The 23,787-nt window shown below is 41.6% G+C and overlaps 1 protein-coding gene across 2 annotated transcripts; it reads right to left on the bottom strand.

The window, feature by feature from the left end:
- Positions 1-1,275: 1,275 nt before the first annotated feature.
- Ak2 (adenylate kinase 2) lies at positions 1,276-21,992 on the bottom strand. Of its 2 annotated transcripts, XM_047524131.1 has the most exons (7): positions 21,834-21,992; positions 12,694-12,819; positions 10,760-10,870; positions 10,538-10,632; positions 6,020-6,092; positions 4,629-4,824; positions 1,276-2,352 (listed from the first exon to the last, which is right to left on the bottom strand). In XM_047524131.1, exons 1-7 carry the CDS (start codon positions 21,924-21,926, stop codon positions 2,348-2,350), a joined length of 699 nt encoding a protein of 232 aa, XP_047380087.1. In that variant the 5' UTR covers positions 21,927-21,992; the 3' UTR covers positions 1,276-2,347. The 2 variants fall into 2 exon arrangements, with proteins under 2 accessions (XP_047380087.1, XP_047380078.1); XM_047524122.1 differs by lacking the exon at positions 1,276-2,352 and having other exon boundaries at positions 4,460-4,824.
- Between the last annotated feature and the right edge of the window lie 1,795 nt (positions 21,993-23,787).

Here is a 23,787-nt window from a genome sequence, read left to right as displayed (position 1 = left end):
CAAGCAAGTTCCAACTCTGCCTTTCCGTGTGACCTGAGGAACATTACTTCACTTGAGTCCTTGCCTTCCTCACCTGTAAAACAGGACAGTCCTGACTGCAAGGGTGCTTTGTGAGAGTGATGTGCAGTCAAGTGTGGAGAGCCTGTGTACAGTACCTGGCGTATCAGTCCTCCAGGAGTGGTGGCAATTCTTGTCTCATCCAATCTTGATTTGTAATGAGGACACCAAGGCCCAAAGGAGTAAATGAAGAACAGCTTGCTCAGTCATCTTTCAGCTTATTCTTCTCAACCATTCTATGCTGCTTTGTGGGCTGCTTTGACAAACATTCCCTCCCAATTGGATGTATGAAGGGAAGAACATTTTCACGGAGTTTAAATAGCCTGGGGAGCGAACTGATCAGAGCAAATCAGTCATGCTGACACCTGGAAATAACTGCTGAGGTGGGGAAGTGGAGGAGCAAAGGGAGGGGCTGCTCAGGGCGAGGTTTTAGTATGCTGGTGAGGACTCTGACTCTCAGTAACAAGATGCCTGAAGAACGGTGGCGCTTCTATCCCAGCTCCCTCTGGTTTTGGGAACAGCAGCAATTTCTCGGAAACCTCCCTGGCAAAGGCAGTCTTCTAAAAGCATGCGAGCTTCAGTTTGGACAAACCATTTAAGCTCACTTTTGTTGGGGAGTAAATGGATTTAAACTAGGACACACAAAGAAGCAACCAAGGGTGTTAAAAGCAGCAGCCATAAAGGTAGACAAAGACCTGGCTTAGGATTAGAAGCACTGGCTTTCTAGGCTGTGGACAGCTGTCCCTTCAATATTATACAGCCTGGCAGGAAGCAGATATTTCTCTGTTGTATGTTCTGATCTAACTAACAATTTATCCATTGTCTGTTATATGCCAGGCACCAAGCCAAAGCTTCTCCTTATAAACTTCATTTAATACCATTGCCTCAGAAAATGCATTACTGGACTTTTTCAGATGAGGAAGCAGGAACAGAGGGGAGGCCAACACTGGGATCTGTTCTTGGTCTCCTGGAGAACTCCAAGCACAGTGATGTCTCTACTAGACCAAGCTGCCTTGTCTCTGGGATCAAGAAAAGGCCTAAGAGTTGACAGTTAAGAGGGTCTGCAAATGCATCTTAGGACCACATACTTGGACCTCCATGCTACAAGGCTACTAGTGGCCATGAGAAGGTTTCCAGGTCAAATCCAGAATTCAAGGTCATTTTTCTAGCCCAGGTTCTCTTAAAAAAAAAAAAAAAAAAAAAAAAGCCACAACGGGATACAAATTTTTAACATACTTTATTGACTTAGGGCCAAACAAGGCAGCATTTGGTCAATTAAGAAAGGCACCTCATTGAAGATAATACATCACAGTGCTGTTGAGTGATCCCACTCACAGTTGAGGATGGAAAGGGTCATCTTTGGACCATATAGCTTAGGACACTTGCTCATTTATTATTTTATTGACTTATTTTTCATGGTGCTGGGGACTAAACTCAGGGCCTTGCACATACCAGGCAAGTGTTATACCACTGAGCTACATCCCCAGCCCTTGCTCATTTATTAAAAAGCGTCCCTTCACAGACCACAGATGAAAAAAGGCATAAGATTGTGGCATGTACTGGGTGACTGCTGAGACCATGAGCTTAGCCATGAGTGGTGAGTCAGGGGAAGGGAGTAAGACCTGCCTCCCCTTCTCTCCCCAACACTAGAAAACCTGATTTGCCCCAGCTCCGAGGGTACACCCCTATCTCTTTCAGATGTGGAGATGATTCTTTTCCATTTTTCTTGATGCTGGGGATTGAACCAGGTCCTTGCACACGCTAGGCAAGTGCTCTATTGCTGAGGTACATCCCCAGCCTGTGGAGATGAGTTTTTGATCTTAAGGTGTGGGGCACCAGGGACAACAATCAAACACTTTCTCTTCCAAGTTACAGAATACATAGGACCACAGTTCGATTTCCTGCATTCTTGGCCTGGCACCCCATGAGGTTCTGAGAAAAAAGCTGAGGTCTAAGAGCACTGGCTTTAAAATATATTGTCACCAGTTTTGAGTAGATGAAAACCCAATTGCTTAGAAATAATACTGTGTCACCCTATTTGTATCCACACCCTTCAATCACAGTGTTTTTTAAAAAATTAATCTTTATATTTTTAAAACTCCCACCTATATGTAAAAAACCCCACTCACTACAACAACACTGTTGCTCTTCCAAATAGTCCTCTTGAGCCCTCACCACCCCTCCCTCTCCATGCTTCCCCTGACACCCTTCCCCTCTGCCCAGCACCTAAGAGCAGGGATCACGCCGCGGGGTGATGAGCAGTGGTGCAGTCTCGCCTGGCCTTCTGTTACTAGGCTGAAATAGAGAGGAAACAAGAGAGAACAAAATAGGTTTTTAAAAACCAAGTAAACGTCAGAGAAGGCTGGCATGCACGCCCCAGCAACCAAATGCATTAAACACTGGTCATTTCTCTGCTGTGAAAGCTCTCATGCCTGCTGAGGTTAAGACTTTACAATTAAATGAAGCAACAATACAATCATAACCACCTCAGAAAGGTATCTCCTGTGATCATCTACTTTCTACCTACAGCTTAAGTATCACTTGCACACATCTGTGCACGTGTGCACATGTGAATATACATGGACAGATGGCAAGTGTTTAAGAAAGGAGTACACACATTCAGTTAGCAAACATTCAGGGACCCTGACTTTGAGATCAAGTGCCTGCAACTATCCCTGGTCAAAGAGGAATCAATTACAAGATTCAGGAATCCATCCCTCATTCAGAGAAGGATGTCAGACTCCTGGCAGGCATAGCTGATAGTTTTAGTTTCATTCTTTTTCCTTCCCAGAAGTCATGTGCTTTCCAGAAACACCCAAAGCCAGACTGGGTTTTCATTAAGAGAGGAAGGGTTAGATTAGAGCCAGGAGAAAAAGGTAGGGCAGAGGCAGCACTCACTCACTTGGACCAGGCGAAGAGGAAAACAAGATGTCACATACCCACACCCAGTTTCCATGTGGGCAGAGAACAACAAGCCCCCACAGTCTTACAGATGGGGACTAGGTCAGAAGGGGACTAGGCACTTTATAGTTCATTCCAACGAGTCAGCAACAGATTACGCTGAGGCAGGCAGCATTACTTACTGGATGTACCACTGACTTTCTAATGGTTTTCCCAGAGACTGCAGGTTTTGTGGTCTCTTCACAGGAACCCATTAATTGCTCTGTTTGCCATAATCAAACCAGACACCAAAAAGGCCAGCATGGATCCTAGGGAATGCTTAATAGCTGGAGAGCCAATGTTACAAATAAAAACATTTTTTACTGTCACAGGTGATCTTATTTCTGGGTAATTTTTTTGTGTGTAGGGGATCTGTGGCTACACCATCATGAAATAAAGGGTGAAACACTGGATATGGGAGGGAGAGGGTTTGAGTTTCAAAAGGACACATTTGATTTGGGTTTCATATCCTAGAGGGGGACTGGGTTTGAAAAAATTCTGACCAAAATGAATAAAAGAATAGATCACCCCCAAATCACTGTTTTGTTAATACTTTGGAACACAGGCAAACATTAAAAACAAAAGCAAACAAACCTACCCTGGTCTCTCTTTGGGGAAATGGATTTGGCTGCTCTCAGTTGTCCAATCTGGATGTTCAAAAGACAATCTGAATTCCAAAGGACCTTTTACCTGGTTTAATTCTTTGAAACGATTCAGTTTTTAAACCCAAGTACCAAATAATCCATATCTTACAGCACCATGAAATAGATCATAAAAACATTTCAACCTGGCTTGGCTCTTTCTGATACCCTCTCCCAGTAAATTCTGGAATTTGTAATAAAAGTGCCCTTTATTTTCCCATTTAGGGGGGAATTAATGCTCCCTTATCCAGCCACTGACTCATGTAGCTTTTCACTGTAGACTGAAAAAAAAAAAAGTGGAAATCCCTGCCAACTCTCTACATCAGGAACTGCCTGACTTCATGTGACCTTAGACTTCTTATCAGCTGTTAAAGATGGGATAAATACTATGAGGCTTTGGAACCGGGTACCTGGAAGATACCTGGGTTGGTTTATTTTGGTTAACAAATAAAACCAAGAGTGTGGCTAATGAGCCGGGTGCAGTGGTATATGCCTATAATCCCAGCAGCTTGGGAGGCTGAGGCAGGAGGATCACGAGTTCAAAGCCAGACTCCACAAAAGTGAGGCTTTAAGCAACTCAGTGAGACCCTGTCTCTAAATAAAATACAAAATAGGGCTGGAGATGTGGCTCAGTGGTTGAGTGCCTGAGTTCAATCCCTCGTACCCAAAAAACAAAAAACAAAAAAAACAAAACAAAACAAAGAGTATGGCTAAAGAAATAAACAGTTGGTAAAGTAACTGAGACCCAAACATAGAGAGTAGGAGTGATCACATACCACACGCAGAAACACAGATGAGATGAGAGTTGCATACACACCAGGTACATCAAGCAAGTGCTTTTTAATCAATAAATCAAGAGATATTCTGCTAGCTTAAGGAAGGAAGCTTCCCTTTGCCTGCCCTGTCATTCCTACCCACTCCCTTAACAGGGATAGAAAGAAGAAATTCCTTTCTGAACCCAACATTAGATAAACATAACCAAGTCTTTACATGTGGCTTTGGAGAAAGCTGCTAGGATGCTGGCAAATACGACATCAGGGGTCTGGGATGCATCAATGGCGGAGTGGATGCCCCGTTTCCTGTAGTACTCCACAAGTGGGGTGGTCTGAGTGTGGTAGGCTTCCAGGCGTATTTTCAAGGCCTTCTCATTATCATCTGATCGGCGGATCAAGGGTTCCCCAGTGATCTGAGAATAAGAAGGGGATTTAAATGCTGGGTCTATTTGCAAGGTTTCCTTACCCATGCCAGATGTGAGAAGGGACCATTCTGTCTAGGATGTTGTCTGATCCCACAGTTCATCAGAAACAAAGACAGATAATCGAGACCCTCTCCAGTAAAGAACTTTTCTACTCCCAGTAGCAGACCAATAGACCAAAGAAGTCGGAGAGTCTGTCAGAAACAGCAACATGAGGAAAGGCCCTCATGAGAGGACCCTTCTCTCACAAGTCTCTGCTTAGGCTATTCATCTTCCAAGATGAACACTTCTAGGGAGAGAAGCAAGAACGATGGAGGCCCCTGAGACCAGGAGAATACATTGAAATTAGAGATGAAATTAGTAATTGTAATCCTAGTTGCTTAAATATCTAGCATAAGTACTATAGTGTCATCTACCAACATTCTAATAGTGGCAAGTGAAGTGAAAAAGGACTCTAAATGGTAGAATTACCAGTTTTTCAAAATGTGCCTAAATGATGATGGCTTTGGAATTTTTATTTATAGAACCTGGATGACCTGATGAACTTGTCTCATGTGACAAAGACAAACCCAGGAAATTCTCACTGTGGCTTGCATGCTCTAAAACAGATCATATGTACTCCTTATGGTGAATGGTCTAGCGGCCACGTGTGAAATTCCAGGGTACAGCAGAGCAGTCACTAGGATATTGTGAAGCAGAACAGATCAGCACACTTCTCTTCAGCACTACCCCTCCACCTGCTAGTTCTGGGCTTCCCTGCAACCTGTGTGTGTGTATGTGTGTGGTGCTGGGGACTGAACCCAGGGCTGTGTGCATGTAAAGCAAGCACTCTACCAACTGAGCTGTATCCCCAGCTCTGCAACCATTTTTGATTAGCTGACCACTTAGGTGGCCATGAAATCAGAATGCGGCTGCTCTGGACAGAAGATAATATAAGGCCTTGGGAAACAGCTGGAACTGGCAGCTGCTTGAGGTGAAGCAATAAACCACCCAAAGAGATGCTATACAGATTTGTCACAGGTCATCTGATTTATTAACAGTACTATATTTCTCATGCTTAAGTTAGTAATATTGATAAAAAGGAAGACAGAAAGAACAAAGGAAAAAGAGAGAGAGAAAGAGAGAAAGAAAAGAAACAATGAAGGAAAAAAGAAGAAAGAAAATTTCCTGTTCTGAGTTTACGTACATCATCTTTCATGGGCTGCTTTGGGGGGTTGAACTCCTCATGGTAGGACCGGCCACTTTTAGGGTGAATCAGCCTGAAAGATAGCAAATGTACATGAATCAGCTTGCCTGAAAGTAGCCCCCTCACCCCAAGTTTCTTCTGAATGATGCAGACAGAAAAGCTGGATGTACAGGCTTTAACCCAAAAGAGAAGCCAGCTTTAGGCACCTCTCTTTTTAAAATATTGTTTTAGTCGTCGATGGACCTTTATTTATATTTTATTAATTATATGTGGTGCTGAGAATCAAACCCAGTGCCTCATACATGCTAGGCAAGCGCTCTACCACTGAGCCACAACCCCAGCCCTACAGGCACCTCTTGCTTAGGAAAATAACTAGACTTATGCAATGGTAGAGTGGGTATGTTTTCTAGTTTGACCAAACATAATGATTGTTTAAAGAGGCAAGCCACTAGCATAACTACATAATTCAGGACTTGAGAGAAGGGGTTCTGGTGTTGGTCTCACACAGTCATTGATTCTACTCACATTCAATGGACACAAACAGTGCATTCACTAGTTCATTCAACAAACACAAATAGTGCCTAGTCCAATTCAGGTCTTAAGTCGAACCCTGAGACTAGATGAAGCAATGAGTTGAGATTTCTGTTCATAAACAGAGTTTGGTCAGGGAGACAATGGTGGAACATATAACTAATGATCCTCCTGCCTCAACCTCCTAAGCAGCCAGTATTATGGGCATGGGCCACTGCACACAGATTAATGCCATTTTCTAAACTAGTTCAGTTACAAAACCAAATGGCTGCTAACAACAAAAAAAATAATAATTCATGGACATGAACACCCCTAGATAATGCAGCACATCTTTACAATCACATAAAGCACAGCCTAACCATTGCAGGGCAATATTCAGGTGATCAGGACAAATGACATATTAAGCAAGTTATGAAACCAGATGCAGTGGTGTGGGCCTATAATCCCACTATAATCCCAGCTACTTGAGAGGCTGAGGGAGGAAGATAATTTGAGCCCAGGAGTTTGAGTCCTATCTTTGATCAGACAACACGATGTTTTGTTTTAAAACAAAAATACATCAAGAAATAGCCCAGGCCAGGCGTGGTGGCAGAGTCCCTGGAAGAGGTCCTTTGGTCCATCTATTCATAAATGGCATCTACTGGAAGGCCCAGGGTGAGGGAGAGCACAGGCTGCTGGGCTCAGCTGCAGTGTCTTTGGAAGGGGTGGGGGTCCAGTGATATTTCTTCATCTGGAAGATACAGGGCACCTTGCAACAAATATAACTCACTTCTACCATTTGTGAATTCCCAGATGCCCTCAACTGTCTGATTACACACAACATGCTCTTTCCCCATCCATGAACATCTCTTTTTTTTTTGTTTTTGTCCTGGGGTTCAAACCTAGGACCTCATGTATACTTGGCAAGTGCTCTACCACTGAGCGATACCCCAGTCCCATAAACTTTACTTTAAAGAGAAATGCAGAAGGTAAATGAAACAAAGCAAGCCCAATCTCCAGGTTCTCAAAATGCAATTGGTTTCAAGTACCAGCAAAAACAGCTCCATGAGTTACTGGGCCTGGCCTGAAGGTAGAGGCAAAGGTGAGAAGCAATCAAAACTGGGATTCTACAGTCACTGTTATTATTATTTACTTATTATTTTGGTACTGGGGATTGAACCCAGGGGCAATTTGCCACTGAGCTATATCTCTGGCCCTTTTTATTTTGAGAAAGTTTTGCTAAGTTACTTAGGGCCTAAATCACTGAGGTTGGTCTCAAACTTGCAATCCTCCTGCCTCATCTCCCAGATTACTGGGATTACAGGTGTGAGCCATCCCATTTGGCATCAGTCCTTTTAATTTTGAGGCAGGGTCTTGCTAAGTTAGGTTGTTCAGGCTGACCTTGAATTTGTAATCCTCCTGCCTCAACCTCCTAAGCAGCTAGTATTATGGGCATGGGCCACTGCACACAGATTAATGCCATTTTCTAAACTAGTTTGGTTACAAAACCAAACAGCTGCTAACAACAACAACAAAAATAATAATTCATGGACATGAACACCCCTAGATAATGCCCCTAGATGAACACCCCTAGATAACTCTCAGAGTTGCTGGGATTACCAGTGTATGCCATTGCCCTGGCCAGTCACTGTTATATTTGATAATACTTTAGACTCCCGTTTTCTCATCCTCAAGTGGAGATGGTACTAGACATTAAGATAATGATACCAGAGGGCCAAGGGTTAAGATAACTAGGGTACCAGAGAGCCAATACTGAATAGGTGAAAAACAAAAACCAAAGAAACTAACCATCATATTCAAGATACCAAATTATTATTAATTAGAAGTGAGGTCATAGCTAATTCAGAAATCTGTTATAGTGAGGTCCTTTATCACTTCAGACTTAACTGTCTACAACCTGCCTCACTTTCTTCCAACCATCAGTGCAGTATTCTAGGAAGCAGAAAGCAGATTTCTGGTGCTGGTTCTGCCACTCATCTACTCAGTGAATTTGGAAAAATACTTTTGCTAGCTGGCATGCCCGGTGAGGGAGCAGGTCCTCTTCTGAGGGAGGAAGTGACACTAAAGCACTCAGTTCCAAAAGGAGGAGGTGAGTCTTCCCCTTTCGCCCTCTATTGTACTACTGCAGCTTGTTCTTTAGAATCTTTTTGCTCGCTCCATTCCCATCCACCTAGCTGCAGGCCTCCATCACTTCATGTGGCTCATGAGCAAGCCAAAGATGGGGTCTTTATCTTGTTTCTCTTCTCCTCCAATTTACCTTGTCACTAACACCAACGTAATGTTCTTAGAATGCAGTTTTTGCTCCAACACCCAGTGGCTTGAGAATATCCCACGACTCCTGAACTCGTTGTCAAGTCCACCCTCTTCAGTCGGGCAGACCTTCCATTAAATTCCCATCCTCTTTCCAACAGCATTCCCTTTGCCCCTCATCTCCAGAGCACTCCTCCAACTATGGGCAAACAAGTCTGCTACTAGCCCCAGCTAGAATCCCTCCTCAATCCATACTCATTCCTGCCTCTACTCCCTTCTTGGAAGGACTCACTGAAATTCTTTCCATTCAGAAAGGTTGAACTGATATACTGCCTCTCCTATGCAGCTTCCCTCCCCATTCCCAGACTCTGTTCTTGAACCTTCCTACTATACTACACTACTGAACAGCCATTTGAGGTCAGCGATGGACATCACTATACTGTTCCTCTAGAGCCTCTCCTGGTCCTGCTACGCAGGAAGCAGATACTCAGGAAGCTGGACCCACTGAATCAAAGGTCCCCAGTGTCACCTGGTTCTGTTAACATCTGCTTTGTAACTCAGGGACTCCAGGCTTGGTGATGTTCCTTACTGTCAACCCTATTGTTCATTGGCTTGCATGAACTTTGTCTACTCTGTGCATAATAGGAATGCAAAGAAACAAAAGTCCCTGCAATGAAGAAGCCTATGAAATGGACATCTGAAAAGAAAGTTAATATAAGGTAGATCTGACTAATTCCTACAGCTTTCTAGGAAAACATCTCTCCTATCACTCTGCCATCTATTTGTGTGTCTGTCTTTCTCTTTGAAGGTATGGACTATACATACATAATATATGTTCAACCTCAGAAAATCAAAGAAATAGTCTAAAACAAGAACATATTTTCTTCCTAACTAAAAATTTAATGTCATATAATTATTACACTATCAATTTAACAATAGCTAATCAAAAGAAACACAAATATAGAGCAGTAAGGGAATAAGTAAAGAATGGCTCACCTACTACCTGAAATTTCATGTGATAATTAAAAATAATGATCATGGATATCTGGGACAGTGGAATGATCACCTTCCTGAGACTTCATTAAAATGACAAAGACAAAAAAAAGCTATAGCCCATATTCAAGAAAATAACGGAGGGTTCATTCATAATTGAGAGCTTCTAAAATATTTCTGTACTATGAACAAATGTTTCCTTTGTTTTCTGAATTTTGTGTAGATGGTCATATTTAAAAAAAAATTTAATTTGTTTTAATTAGTTGTACAATATTATTTTTTAAAATTAATAAAAAGCCCACAGCAAAGGATGAAACTCCACTGAAATCGGATTTAGAAAGCACTAAAATAGAGATACATCTGTAAAGAATTTCTTAAGCACCTACTATTAGGTAAAGCCATGAACTACGTACTTTGTTACCTAACATGCACCTGAATAGGACCTGAAGCAGGAACTATTAACCCTATTCCACGTAAAAGGAAACAGCCTTCTTAGAGAGGTTAAGCAAAGTGCCTAGGGTCAAAGATAAAAAAGATAGGATTGACATGCTGCCTTCAAATCCCTTGCACTTTTTTCTATATATTGCCATCTCATGTCACCACTTCAGTGGATGTGAGCAAATAAGATCAATTCATGTTGAAATGGCACTAACCTTCATGGCTGGGATTAGGTAAGAGCAATTCTCATAGGCTGACAAAATTTTGAGAAAACATGAAAAGAAGGGACCTTCAAGGGAAAAATACCTTCCAGTGATTCTCCGGATTAGCAGGGAGTCTGGAATGCGGAATTCAATCACAGAATCAAGCTTCTCTTTCCTCTTCTCCATGAGGTCATCAAGCTGTAAAAGAGTGTGACCCACCTAAGCTATCAGAGATGGTTAGACCAATCTCCTTCAAAAGGATTTAAGAGATAAAGGGCCAGAGTTTGCTTTTAGGCAATGGTGATACAAATAATATACAACCCACCATTTCTGCCTGTCTCACAGTTCGAGGGAAGCCATCCAGAAGAAAGCCATTTTTGCATGAAGGGGTCTCCAAATTCTTCTCAATAAGCTCCACTACCATTTCATCACTTACCTGGAAGTAAAGAACAAAATAGCCTTGGATTTCAATTTGTTAACTAGGTGACATTAGCCCAACTGTAGTGTCAAAAGTTTTTATTTGTATAACTTAATTACTAAATGGCAAGTCCTCTTGATCTCAAAGAAGCAAAAACGAGAGCAAATGTGAAGTGGCTCCATTTGCAAGACCCGGTTTTGTAACTGTTTCTGTAGTTAACATACATATTCTTTTCCCTTGAAATTGTCTTGTGTTCCAAAAATCTGGGTCATGTGAAAGGGACTTTTACAGCTTCTGAGACCACAGAACTCCGACCTCCCTTGCTACTACAGTCAGAGTCCTAACGATTAGAAAACAGCTTATCAGCAACCAGCTGACTTCATGGCACAGGAAAGATGAGGGTACATGGCTAAGAGATCATCTGAGGAGAACCGGGATAGAATGGGGGTTGATCAGAATGCAGGCAGACACTAATTATTCCTGATTCACAATTTTGATTGGACTAACAGTATAATGACTGAGATGTGTGCTTGGTCACACATCTGGGCAATCCTGAATGTAAGGTAATAGAAAAATTTACTGAATTAGTAAGACTGGATCAGAAATAAAGAATGGAAGGACCAACCCAATACATTTCTGAACCTCTCTGAAACCTCAAGAAGGACCCCTCTCAGCTTTCAAAATCTGGTTTTTCTCCTGAGCCTTTGTAGAAAAACTTCCTATAGTGTATTGCAGTGAAGGTCACTCATTATGGCTGTCTTCTGTCTCAGGACGAGCTATGAACTCGGGAACAAAGTATAAGCTCTATGACTAAGTGAAGGTTGGAGTTAAGCAATCTTATTGTCATATCCTAATTTTCTCAGTACAGAATTTTCTGCCAAGACCCAAAGTCCAAAATATCTAACTGTCTGGCTTGACTGAAGTCCTCACTAACATAAAGGGAAAGCTAGAAAGAAATGGTTAGGTGGGCAGACATACTACAGGGTAACTCCAAACCTAAGAGGAAGTTGGAGGTGAAAGCAAAACTTAGCACCTTCCCCAATCAATATTCTCAGATACAAAAAGACCAGAGAACCAAGTACAAAATGACTTCTGAAGGTGATTCCTAGAGGTCAGATTCTAGAATAACTCAGTTATAATTAAGCTCTGGCATTAATTAGAGATTTAGTATCTAATTCATTGTATTTGTCCAATCAGGTTGACTGGCCTAAACTCAAGAGAAAATTCTATTATATTCCCCAATTATTTTTGTTCCAATTGCTAACTCCCTTGTTAGAGACAGAGAACATAGCCATGCAAGAGGTTAAATAAAACACTTATCTGTGACTTTGAGTCTTCTTTTGAATATTCCTGAGTTCTGGCCTAGGGATGGCAGTTTCAGTTTTGGTCCTAAATTTTTAATATATTATAATAAAGCATCAGCATAAAGGAACCTTGAGAATACTGTGAATAAGGGATGTAACTCATTTGGCACAGCATTTGCCTACCATGTGCAGAGCCCTGGGTTCAATCCTAAACACCACCAAAAAAATAAAAATATTTTTTAAAAAAAGATACTGTAAATAAATTCAGAGACACAAATTTAGAACAAACCAAGTAACTTGCTATTCGAAAAATTCATATAATCTGACAGTTTTTAAAAATACCCTCTAGCACAGAGCTGTCCCAAAGAACTTTCTGTGATGATGAAAGTGTTCTATGTCTGTTGCCTGGTGAATACCTAAAATATGGCTAACACAACTGAATTTTAATTTAACTTAAAGAGCCACATGTGTCTGATGGCTATCATACTAGACAACATGGATCTAGGAATATCGACTCACTGATGTGACCAAACCTACCAGTTTCCCAGCATCCATAGTTGCCTTCAACTTTTTCCCCAGTTCTGAGCCAGAAGCCACCATGGCCCTCAGCATATCCCCAGTGGCCAAATGGCAGACACAGAAGTTTTCTGCCAATTTGGGTGCCTGTGGAAGAAAGACAAAAGCCAAGATATAGTTAACCCTGAAGGCCCTGGTGTCAGACTATCTGGGTATGAACCTGGTCCTGCCTGCCATGTACTGGCTGTGTGAATTCAGGAGAATCTCTGCTTTCTTACTTATACAGAGATAAAAGTACCTTATATCATATTCTAATGTAAAATTATTATAGGATTATGATAATGACATGTGATAAACATGTAAACCTCTATTATCACTACTTTCACTAGATGCACTGTGACATATAAGCCTCAGTTTCCCTATTATGAATGGGAAGAACAAAATATTGTTATCAACACTTCATATATTTGCTGTGAAGCTTAAATGAGATCACATATATAAAGCACATGGCATAGTACTGGGCACATAATGTGATAAATTATCTGCCAAAGAATGAACGTATTATTGTCATACAATAATACATGGCTAATTGGGCCTGGGAGTTAAGGGCAGGGTGAAGAACATGTTTGCTTCCAGGGAGGACTGGGTTCCTCCCCTTCCCTGTCACTAGGTAGATGCATCACCTTGGTCAAATTATTAACTTCTCACACGCTCGGCTTCCTCTTCTATTTAACATAAAGGCAAAACAAAACAAAACAAAACCCAAAAAGCTCCATCTTGGAAGGTGTCTGTGAGGCTTATACTGGATATAGCAGTAGAGCATATGGCAAATAGTAAGCAACCACATGGTAGTTTTGGATGCAGTGTAGACTTTTGGATAAGAACATGGGCTTGAGAGTCAATCTGCCTTGGTTTCAGACTCCAGCTCCACCAATCACTACATTCATGAGACTTGAGAAATTACTTCACCTTTCTATGTGTCAAATTTCCTCTAAGTAAAATATTTCCTCTAAGTAATAGTACTTATCACTGAGTTCATGAGAAGATTATGCAGAATTCTGCATAAGCAGGGCCTGGCACATAGTAAGTCCTCAGTGAGCATAACCCTTGACTTAGTTCTATATTCACTAAGAGACCCTGTCCTCAAAGAGCTCACAATTTGGTGGACTACAAATTGGAACACAGAATTAGACCATGAAAAGATCTCAGACATGGGCACTTTTCCACTAAGCTCTTTGTAGTGGCAAAAAAGAATACAGAATTCACAAAGAACTGAATCGGATAAAGGAGCTCAATACTTAGCTTTCTGGTTCAGTTGTTTTAGGAATTGAGTAGTTTGGATCCCTGTTCAAACCAGTTTGTTCTGAGTTTTCTTAGGAGCACACAATAAAGGTAAATGGGGCTTAATACAGAAAATTCTGGTTTGTGATTCATGAACTGATTCGATTCAAGCAAAGAAAATTATTTTATAGAAAAATGGAACCCATATAAGAAAGCATTAAAAACTCTGCACCTTGGGAAAATAGTGAAGATCAGAACTTGCTGGCAGTGGAAATCCAGGCTGGCACTGTGGTCATATATTCAATTTCTCCTTGGTTATTAAAGTTTACTTGGGTGAATCATTTGGAGGTCAGGTTTGCTCATGGGGAAAAGGTGACCAAAACACTACAGAGAAGAGCTGTTTGCACAGAATCTAACTGTTCTATCATCATTCCCAAACTGCAGGACTTTTCTACACTGTTCCAGGTGATTTGATTCTACAGCTGTGTGAAGAACACACACCAACAGGAAGACGTGGCATGGTGGAAGACCACTCTACTTCTTGTTGGCTGCATGAAAGTTCATGCAAAGAACATGGCTGGGCTTGAATCCTGAGGCACTCAGAGCTGTGTGACACTGAGATCGTTATTTAACTTTTCGAGGTGGTTCACCAAATGGGGATAATGGCAACTTCACAGAGCCCTTAAAAGAATAAATACCAAAACCTCTGATGCACAGTTGGCATTCAATAAATAAAAGACTTCCTTCCATGATCTTTTTTGCCCTCTTTATTGCAGACTGCAGAAGTACAATGAAGTAACTACTGTAGTTCCATCACACTTCAAATTTGTGCTTAGAGTAGCTTCTCAGACTCTAAATCGCCTGGAGGTGTACTGTTAACATGCAGATTATGATTCCAAAAGGCAAGTGCCAAGCCAAGGAAGTGCTTAATTTTAAACCAGCTTCCAGGCCTGGATGGGCGGCTGCCCACTGGGCTACACTTTGAAGAGGAGGAGGCTAAAGTTCACACAATCACATTCTGCTGCTGGCCAAAGACACTTGCTGAGCCCAAGTACTGGACTTGATCATCACCTCTATGAGAATCCTGTGGGTGGTGAACTTTTTTCAGGGGAGTAGATGGGAATGGCCAAAATCATTAGGGACAGCATGCTGGGGCTTAGTGGTTCTCAAATATCCTGACTTCTCACAGTTCAACTTTTCAACTTAGGATATTTTGGCTTATCATGTTTTTTTTTTTTGGGTACTGGAGATTAGGCCTGGGGGCACTTTTCCACTAAGCTACATTCCCCAGTCCTTTTTATTTTTTGAGACAGGGTCTTGCCAAGTTTCCCAGGCTGGCCTTGAATTGTAATCCTCCTACTTCAGTGTACCAAGTGACTGAGATTATAGGAGTGTGCTACAATGCCTGGCTTTTATCATGGTTTTAAAGAGATACGCATTCAGCTGAAGCTTTGATATTTCATAGGCTAGCAAAATGTGGACTGGTATTCTTCTGTGATGCTGGGCAAAAGCAAGAGCCACAGTTCCTAGTCAGTCAGGAGCTCATGAGTGGAAAGAACTGATAATGTACGATATACAGTGTTGGTAAGTTATGTTTGGTAAGTTAGATGTACTAAATGCACTTTCAACTTATGATGGGTCTGTCTGAATGTAACCCCATCCTAAGTTGAGGAGCACTATGTCATTGCAATCTCCCGAGGCACTTGCTTAAAATATAAATGCTAGACCCACCATTACAGTTATGATTGAGTGGTTCTCATGTTGTGCCTTGTGATTCTGATGCATGCACAATTTGTGACACTCTGGCGTAGTGGCAAGAAACTGGGTTTTGTAGTGGTACACATCTGGATTGGAAAATAGCTTCTATCATTCATTCACTGCTTCACCTTGAACAAGTTATATAACTTTCCCAAGGCCTCAGCCTTTTCATCCATAGAGTACAATGTCTATTTTCAAAACTACCATGGGGATTTAATAAGAGTGTGCGTGCAAAATCATCCAACATAGCTGGTTGAGGCGGTGCACATCTGTAATCCCAGTGACCTGGGAGGCTGAGGCAGGAGAATAGCAGGTTCAAGGTCAGACTCAACAATTTAGCAAGGCCTTAAGCAACTTAGTGAGATGCTGTTTCAAAATAAAAAGGGCTGGGGAGGTAGTTCAATGGTAAAGCACCCCTGGTTCAATCTCCAGTACAAAACAAAACGAACAAAATTTAGCATATTTCCTGGCATCAGGAAATAAAGGGAAACTATCAGTCTCCAAATTCACCAGTTCCCTCCAAACTCACTTATTCTCTCACCTCACAATCTTCTTTTGGCTTCCAGTCTTTTTCACTTCTACCTTCAATGCCTCTGCACACATAGAATCATATCCTACAATACTGCTGGATATACCACCCTCTTCCCACCTATATATTCATTTAGAAGCTTCCTGTATCTAAGTGCTAAGACATTAGCACTGAGACAAATATCTTAGCTTGGCACTCAATGCCCTCCACAATCAACTCCCTACACCTGGCAAACTCTTCATACTTACTTCCAAAAGTACCCTGCATGTATAGTTCCCACACATACAATAGGCTCTTCTTTACATAGGAATGAACTCTTCCTTTCCTCTACTGGTCTCAGTCATATCCTTCTCTACAGTAAAATTCTGAGTCCATTTCTTCCAAAAAAAGCCTTCCCAACCACCTCTTCTTCCTCTGAAGGACATGTTAAGCAATTGTCCATGCATTAATTTACAACATTTAGTTTGCATAATACATAACAAACCCACGAAGTATGAACTATTTCTATCTGCTCCCTACAGATGAAATTCAGAGGCTAAGTTGTCTAGGATCACACAACTAGTAATAGCAGAGCTGGCAGCTGGCCCCATGACAGTCAAGGCCTAATTCTTATCCATAACACTATATGACATTAAAACAACCTACCCAGTGTTAGTGTAGCTGTCCATAGAGGAGGGGCCTGTGTGTGTGTGGAATCATAAGATTCCAGTGCTGGCAGTGTTCTGTCTTGATAATGCATGTAAGGTATACAAAACTGTGTTAACACTGTAAAATTCATCATTTGCAAAAAGTATTTGCATCTTTCTCTATGTATATTAGATTTTGATGTAAAAGTTTTTTTTTTTTTTAAATTATAGAAACTGTTTGGATTTCCACTTCGCCTCTTATTTGGGCTATTATCACCAACCTTACCCCGCGAGCAAGAAAATATACAGAAGACCTGCAACAAATTCCAGTTCTTGTTCTATTCCTGAACTAACTTGGCATTTGTCAGTGTTACTCATCTGATGCTTCCCACGTGGCACCTTCTACTAGCATGTATTTTGAAAAATTCTATTTACTATTTTTTCTTTTATTGGCACATTATAGTTGGGTTCATTTTGACATACCACATGCATGGCATTTAATTTACTTCATTTTAGTCCCTGGGGCCTCCCCTTATTTTCCTTCTATTCTTATTGTTCACTTATATATGTATTTAAAAAATTATTTATTTTTATGTGATGCTGAGGATTGAACCAAATGCCTCACATGTGCTAGGCAAATACTCTACTACTGAGCCACAACCCCAGCCCCCCACTTACATATTTTAAATCAGTGCTTTACAACTTGTATGCATACCAAAAATGATAACTGATGAAGAATCAGGCAGACATCATGAGTTCAAATCCTGCCTTTGCTACTTACTATATTTGTATCCTGCAGCAAGATATAGCCTTAGGGCCTCAATTTGTCAGTATAAAAGTATGAATAACAACAGAACATACTTTCTAGGGTCATAAAATTAAATTACATGAAGCATGTATAATCTTTAGTTTGGGGTACATCACATAACCCAGTAAAGGGTTACTATGTTGTAATTATTACATTCTCCTGACATGCACAGGATAGGAGAAAAATCTAACTTTGGGAAGTAGACAGCAGCAGAAAGAGCTTTGGAATCATTCAGGCATAAGCTCTGTCAATTACTTGCTTCGTAGCCTAGAGAACAAGTCAATTGGACTCTATTTCTCCAACTGTAACAGAGGGGATGAGAGTTTGGGGAGTTGTGAATTTAAATTACTAAAGTAATTGAATAAACCAGACCTGGGAGATTGCAACTGATTGCCTAAGGGCACCTGGTCTCAAAGAATTGGCAAAAGCCAGACACATTGGAAAAATGAGGGGGGATTGGCAGAAAAAAAAAAAAAAAGAAATACATTTTTGGTTTTGGCCATACTGGGGGAACATCCGACTCCAGAAGAGAGACAGAAATAAGGTTATTTAAATAAAATAACAAACCCAAGTATTCTACATGTTTTAAAACCTTAACATTGACACAAAAACAGGCAGTTTTTAAAATGGTTAACCATTTAAAATCGAGGATTAAAAAAACAAACAGATTTAAGTCATGCCAACATAAAATGCCTAAAATACTAGGTACAGCAGGAGGTAGTAACAGGAAGAAAACATCGCTGAGTAGGCACTGGGCACTACTCCCAGGTTAGGAATTTTACATCAAAAGTGGTGAATATTTGCCAATGGGGGCCAATCAGGCAATGTAAATAAATGAAATGATTCTAATGTAAGCAACAGGCAACAAAGGGGACTGTGCGGGGGACCAAATACACTGACCATCCAAAGTAACAATATTATTCAGCTCCAAGAGACTACTGCTGTGCTGGAGTGAAGGCCCATGGCGGCCAGACATTCTCTCTCTCTCTCTTTTTTTCTTTTTCAAGGTGCTGGGGCACACATTCTAATTTCCTAAAAGAAACTGGAGCTCTGAATGTTTAAGACAAACTGAAAGCTGACAACTAAAGAGAACAAATTAAGCATTATCTCACTTTTTCTATATGAACCATATCAATGGATACAAATAAAGGAGGGCAAGCTTTTCTTTAGAGAGAGTTCAGCTAAGAAATGAAAAAGGAGTGATATAATTAGAACATCACCATTTTGCCACCTATAATGAATTGACGGACCTAGGCACTGAATAGTTATGGATGTGAACACTTCAGAGACAAAAAAGTATCAAGTAGATGCCTGCTAATGGAGAGCTGAGCATTACCTGTGGTAGATGGGTCAATAAATTGATCCTAAATCTGATTAAGCATTTGTAGGAAGTGGGACAGAGTAAGATGTTAAACAGACCAGAGGGACACAATAAAAAATTTGTAAAATGAGCAATAACACTACCAGGACAAACTAGTTTTCCACACAAAAATGTAGAATTAAAAAAACAAAGAGCAAAAAAAGTAAGACTATCATATTTGAGAGACAAATGGAAATCTGACCATTAACTACTATTAAAATTTAATTTTTAGGGGATATTGAACTTGTATCTTTTCAAAGAAGCCTCTTTAGAGATGTACATTGAAATATTTACAAATGATGTGTTATGGTGCCTGGGAGAAGCTTTATAATAATTTGGGAAGGGAGAGTGGATGGGGGAAACGAGCACCAGCTGATGGTTACTGGAAACCATTACACCATTCTGTCTTCTTTGGTGTATTCAAAACTCTTCATAATAAAAAGTTTGGGTGAGTTGGGTGTGTTTGCAGGCGAAATGCTGCTACAGGTTGCCACGCTGCAGCATTTATGAACTTTTAAAGTTTCTAGGTACTGGGGATTGAGCCCAGGGTGCCTTACCATTGATCTATCTCCAAAGTCCTTTTTATTTTCGAACAGGGTCTTACTTGGTTGGTTGCCCAGGCTGGCCATGAACTTGCAAATCTCCTGCCTCTGCTCCCAAGTAGCTGGTATTACAGGAGTGTGTCACACCACACCCTGCTCAACTCTTTTTAAACTCCATAAAACTACAACCACCAGTATTCCTATTGTTCCCACTATGGAAAGGAAGCTGTACAGAGATTGTGACTTGTGTAAAGCTTACTCCTTCCTCAAGTTCCAGCTCTAAAATTCTCCACTTCACAAAGCATTCTCTGGTCAACTTCTATCATTCATCAACTTGTACTATTTTCCTCAAAATATCCTGACTTAGTCATCTTTACACTGAAATACATCAGAGTTGGGGGAGAGATGTGTTACTTAGGTAAGGGAGTCAATATTCACGGAACACCTACAATGAGCCAAGTTGTCAATTAGCTACATCTGGATGCTTTATAAATGTATAAAACATAATCTTCCAGCATCCCTGTGAATTTTTCACTTTTCAGGTGAGAACACTGAGACTCTGAAGTTACAGTTTGCTAGACTATAAAGTCCTTGTCTCAGCACGGGGACAGTTGTCCATTTCACAACTACTGAAACTACCGATTTCAATATAAATTAAGGAAAAAAAAAACCCTCAAAGATGCATTTAAGCTGTGCTGTTTATTGAGTCACTCACAGCAAAAATCTGCAAAGTCCAGGATTAAACATCCCTAGGTTACAGGTTACCTAATAACTGAGATGGCAACAGGAAGGAGATGTCAACATTACTGGGTACAAGGGGATTAGGTACAGGGTGGGGCCTCAAGAAGAATCAGATGAGTTTATGGTAAGAAAAGGGAAAGTGGTCCAAGTTCTTCCTGACCCAATGCCCAGAGGTAGAGAGCAAAGCCACAGGAATACACTCAGACTTCTAGACCTCCCTTCCCTTCATTACCACATTAATTTGTGTCATTCATCCATTTTCAGTAACTCCAGTAAATGCCAAGTAAACGTGCTGAGTGCCACAGGGGTCCCAAGAATGGGTAAGGTAGTCTGCTAACCTTTTTTTTTTTTTTCCTCCTTTTTTAATGTGGTGCAGGCTGGTTCCAAACTCATGGGCTAAAATGATCCTCTTGCCTGAGCCTCTCAAGTAGATGGGACTACAAGCATGGTCACCATTGCCAGGCTTGCCAAGACTTTTAAGTTGATCTGTGCTATGAAGAGTGGGCATAAAATAACCCCATTCACCTAGGAGCCCAGACTTTCAGAAATTCCTCTTTAGTGCCTAGTGATAAACTAAAGTCCAAGGCCTAGGGCCTGTGGGGCAATGCTAAATCCTTAGCAGGAAGGGGACATCAATAACCCTACCTGTAGACTTCCAAATCCTAAATGAGATCATAAATCCCAACTCTGATCTATGGCCCCATTATTTCCCAGCTCTAGAGAGGGCCCAGATGCCAAGTGGGGCCCTGCAATCTGCTAGGGCAGGAGGCCAACTTCAGACTCCAATCCTCTGGAGGTCCAAGGCTCCTGAGAACCTAGGTTCCATAAAACCAATTTCACTAACTTGGGAAAGTCATTTGACCTCTCTGGGTCTGTTTTCCTACCTGTTGATTCGTGAAGTTAAATTTTCAAGTTCTCTCTCATCTAAAATCATTTTAAGTTATCCTGATCTTCCCTGATGTTCAGGGAAGATCTTAGGTTTGTGCCCCATTCCCTAACTCGTGGCTCACACATCATTCTCCCAGCAGTATTCCTAATCACACATTAGCTCCCACTCTGCCTCACGTGTTGGAGATGCTCCTCTATCTCTAGTCGTCAATCATTATCAAAAAGTTCTCCTACCCCTGGTGCCTGGAACGTAACCCTGACAGGACAACTTACTTCCAACTGGAAAGGAATCTTGTCTCCACTCGGGTCTGTAATTCAGTCTCAGTCCCAGGTTCACCCCAACCCTCAAACCTCTACTCTAACCCATGAGGCATTCAACAACCGAGATCCTTTCCTTTCCTAAGACACTCCAATTATGGATCCCTCAAGCACTCGTCCTAACCCAGACTCCTCGCCTCCTTTGTGGACCCTCCCCTAAACACTTCACCCGACCAGAGATCTTGGCCAAGGTCCCCCGAGGCCTCAGCCCACAGTCCGCTGCTGGGCGAGAAAAGGGCTTCCGGGTCTCCGGCCGCCCTGACCTTGGAGTTCGGCGGGCTCCGCTGCCCAGCCGGGTCCAGACGCTCACCTGCGTACCCTTGCCAGCCCCGGGGGGCCCCAGCAGCACAGCCCGGATGCCTTTAGGATACTCGGGTTCGGCTGCCGGCGCGTTGGGAGCCATGTCCGCTAAAGCCTCTCGCAGCACCCCGCCCGCACACCTCACAGGTCCAGTACTTCCAGGCCAGTGCGCCACGCACGCCACGCACACCTCGCTCGCGCTCACACTGGTCGGTTCGTCACGTCCGTCAGATCTCTCCAAGCCCGCCCCCGAGCGCGATGGACACTTCAATTTACCAATAGTATGGCGATACTAATGACTACTGCTTCTTATTGGACAGAATCGATGGGGAGTGAGGAAGGGGCGGGCCATCTTGGACTAAATGGGGCGGTGCGCTCGTGGCGCTCGTGGCTGGTGTACGGAGTGGGCGGGAAAACGTGAAAGAAGACCAGAGCCGAGGGCTGGGGGTTCTAGTTCGGTATTTGACAGTTAATGACATCCGCAACTCCATCTTACTTCTATGAACTTGCTGGTGGGAGTATAAAAGGGTAAAATAATTCTTCGAAAAGATGTTGATATTATGCATCACGCACTCTTTGGTCCGGCAATTCCACTTCCAGGAATTCAAAGGACAGAATCAAGGATATGGGTAAAGTTTTTTGTAATAAATGCTGTCTCACTTAACAATAGCCCTAAAAATGAATAAATGAATGAATGAATGAATAACAGGCAGCAGTTCAAATGTCCATCAATAAGAGATTGGTTAAATAAATTGCAACAGATTTGTATACTGGAATCTCCCCCATCGTCTGAGACTATTTAATTACATGGGAAAAAATAAATGTTCGCCCAGATGATACAAAATTGCAATTACAATAATCCCAATTTTGTTAAACAGTTACAAGGGGAGGACCTCCAGTGTGACTTAGAAGAGAGTCTCCCTTTCTTTCGACATTTTTGTATTTCCCAAGTTCTATAATGAATTCTATATGAAGAGGTACTACCTTTTTAAGAAAGAATATTTTAAGTCAGGAAAAAGATAGTTTTGTTGTTGTTTGCTTGCTTTTTCAAGAGAGAAAACCCTCTCCTGGACAGAGAAATGATTTCTACAGTTTTTTGGTGTGTGAAAGTTTGATCCAGCCCCAAGGATCCTTTGGGATCTTTAGTGAGAGCGTAATTAGGAAACTATTACGTTCCTCTATGGGTTCATAGCAAATATTTACTACATCCTAGTGATGAATTTGCTATCCCTTCTGCTGTGATCTTTTCTACTTTACCTCACAGAAGTTAAGATTCATTTCTCATCTCCACACTGGAGGCACAAGGTGCCTGCTTGATCTTGTTGGATCATCCCAGTGACCTTGAAAACAGAAATTGTTGTACCCATTTTTCAGAAAGGAAACCTACATCTAGAGATATGCAGTGACCAGTTCAAAGTTACATAGTAGCATTCTTACAATAAAGACTTTGAGTGACAAGCTGGTGCCCCTCCAGAGAGCACAGTGCCTAAGGGGAACAAGGACATTTTCTCTGGTAGAAGTTTCTATGCGACCCAAAATTCACTTCAATTCCATAGGACAAACTTACTAAGATGTGTGGTGAGCAGGGCACTAGGCAAGGTGTATAGGAACAGCCTTCCCCTTCCACCAAGAATTTCTCTGACCAGGAATGGACCCCCAGGAGGGTAAGCAACGAAAACTATACATAAATATACAAAATGTAAGATTTATTCATTCAATTAAAAAGTATTCTTGGTTTGGGGGCATAGTAAGGATATTGACATTCCAGGAGAAGGGAGTATCTCATTCATTTAATTTTTAATAATAACTGCTACTATCCACCTATTATTGTTTACTATATGCAAGTAGTGTGGGCTGAGTCATTTATATGCATCATCTCATTTACTTCTCACAGCCACCAGTGTTTGGGGTAGCTACTTTATATCAGCATTTTTTTTTTTAATGGAGGAAACTAAGCCACAGAG

This window comes from Sciurus carolinensis, chromosome 1 (genome assembly GCF_902686445.1).
Source record: "Sciurus carolinensis chromosome 1, mSciCar1.2, whole genome shotgun sequence".
In the NCBI taxonomy this organism is placed as follows: Eukaryota; Metazoa; Chordata; class Mammalia; order Rodentia; family Sciuridae; genus Sciurus; species Sciurus carolinensis.
The sequence above is the reverse complement of the archived record's forward strand: the minus strand, read 5'-3'. Positions and strand labels throughout refer to the sequence as shown.

Coding starts and splice junctions, on each gene's coding strand:
- Ak2 (XM_047524122.1), bottom strand. CDS start 21,926: ATGGCTCCCAACGCGCCGGCAGCCGAACCCGAGTATCCTAAAGGCATC. Junction 6,093..10,537: donor ATCCGGAGAATCACTGGAAG/GTATTTTTCCCT, acceptor GCTATCTTTCAG/GCTGATTCACCCTAAAAGTG. Junction 4,825..6,019: donor AGCAGCCCATGAAAGATGAT/GTACGTAAACTC, acceptor TCTTATTCTCAG/ATCACTGGGGAACCCTTGAT.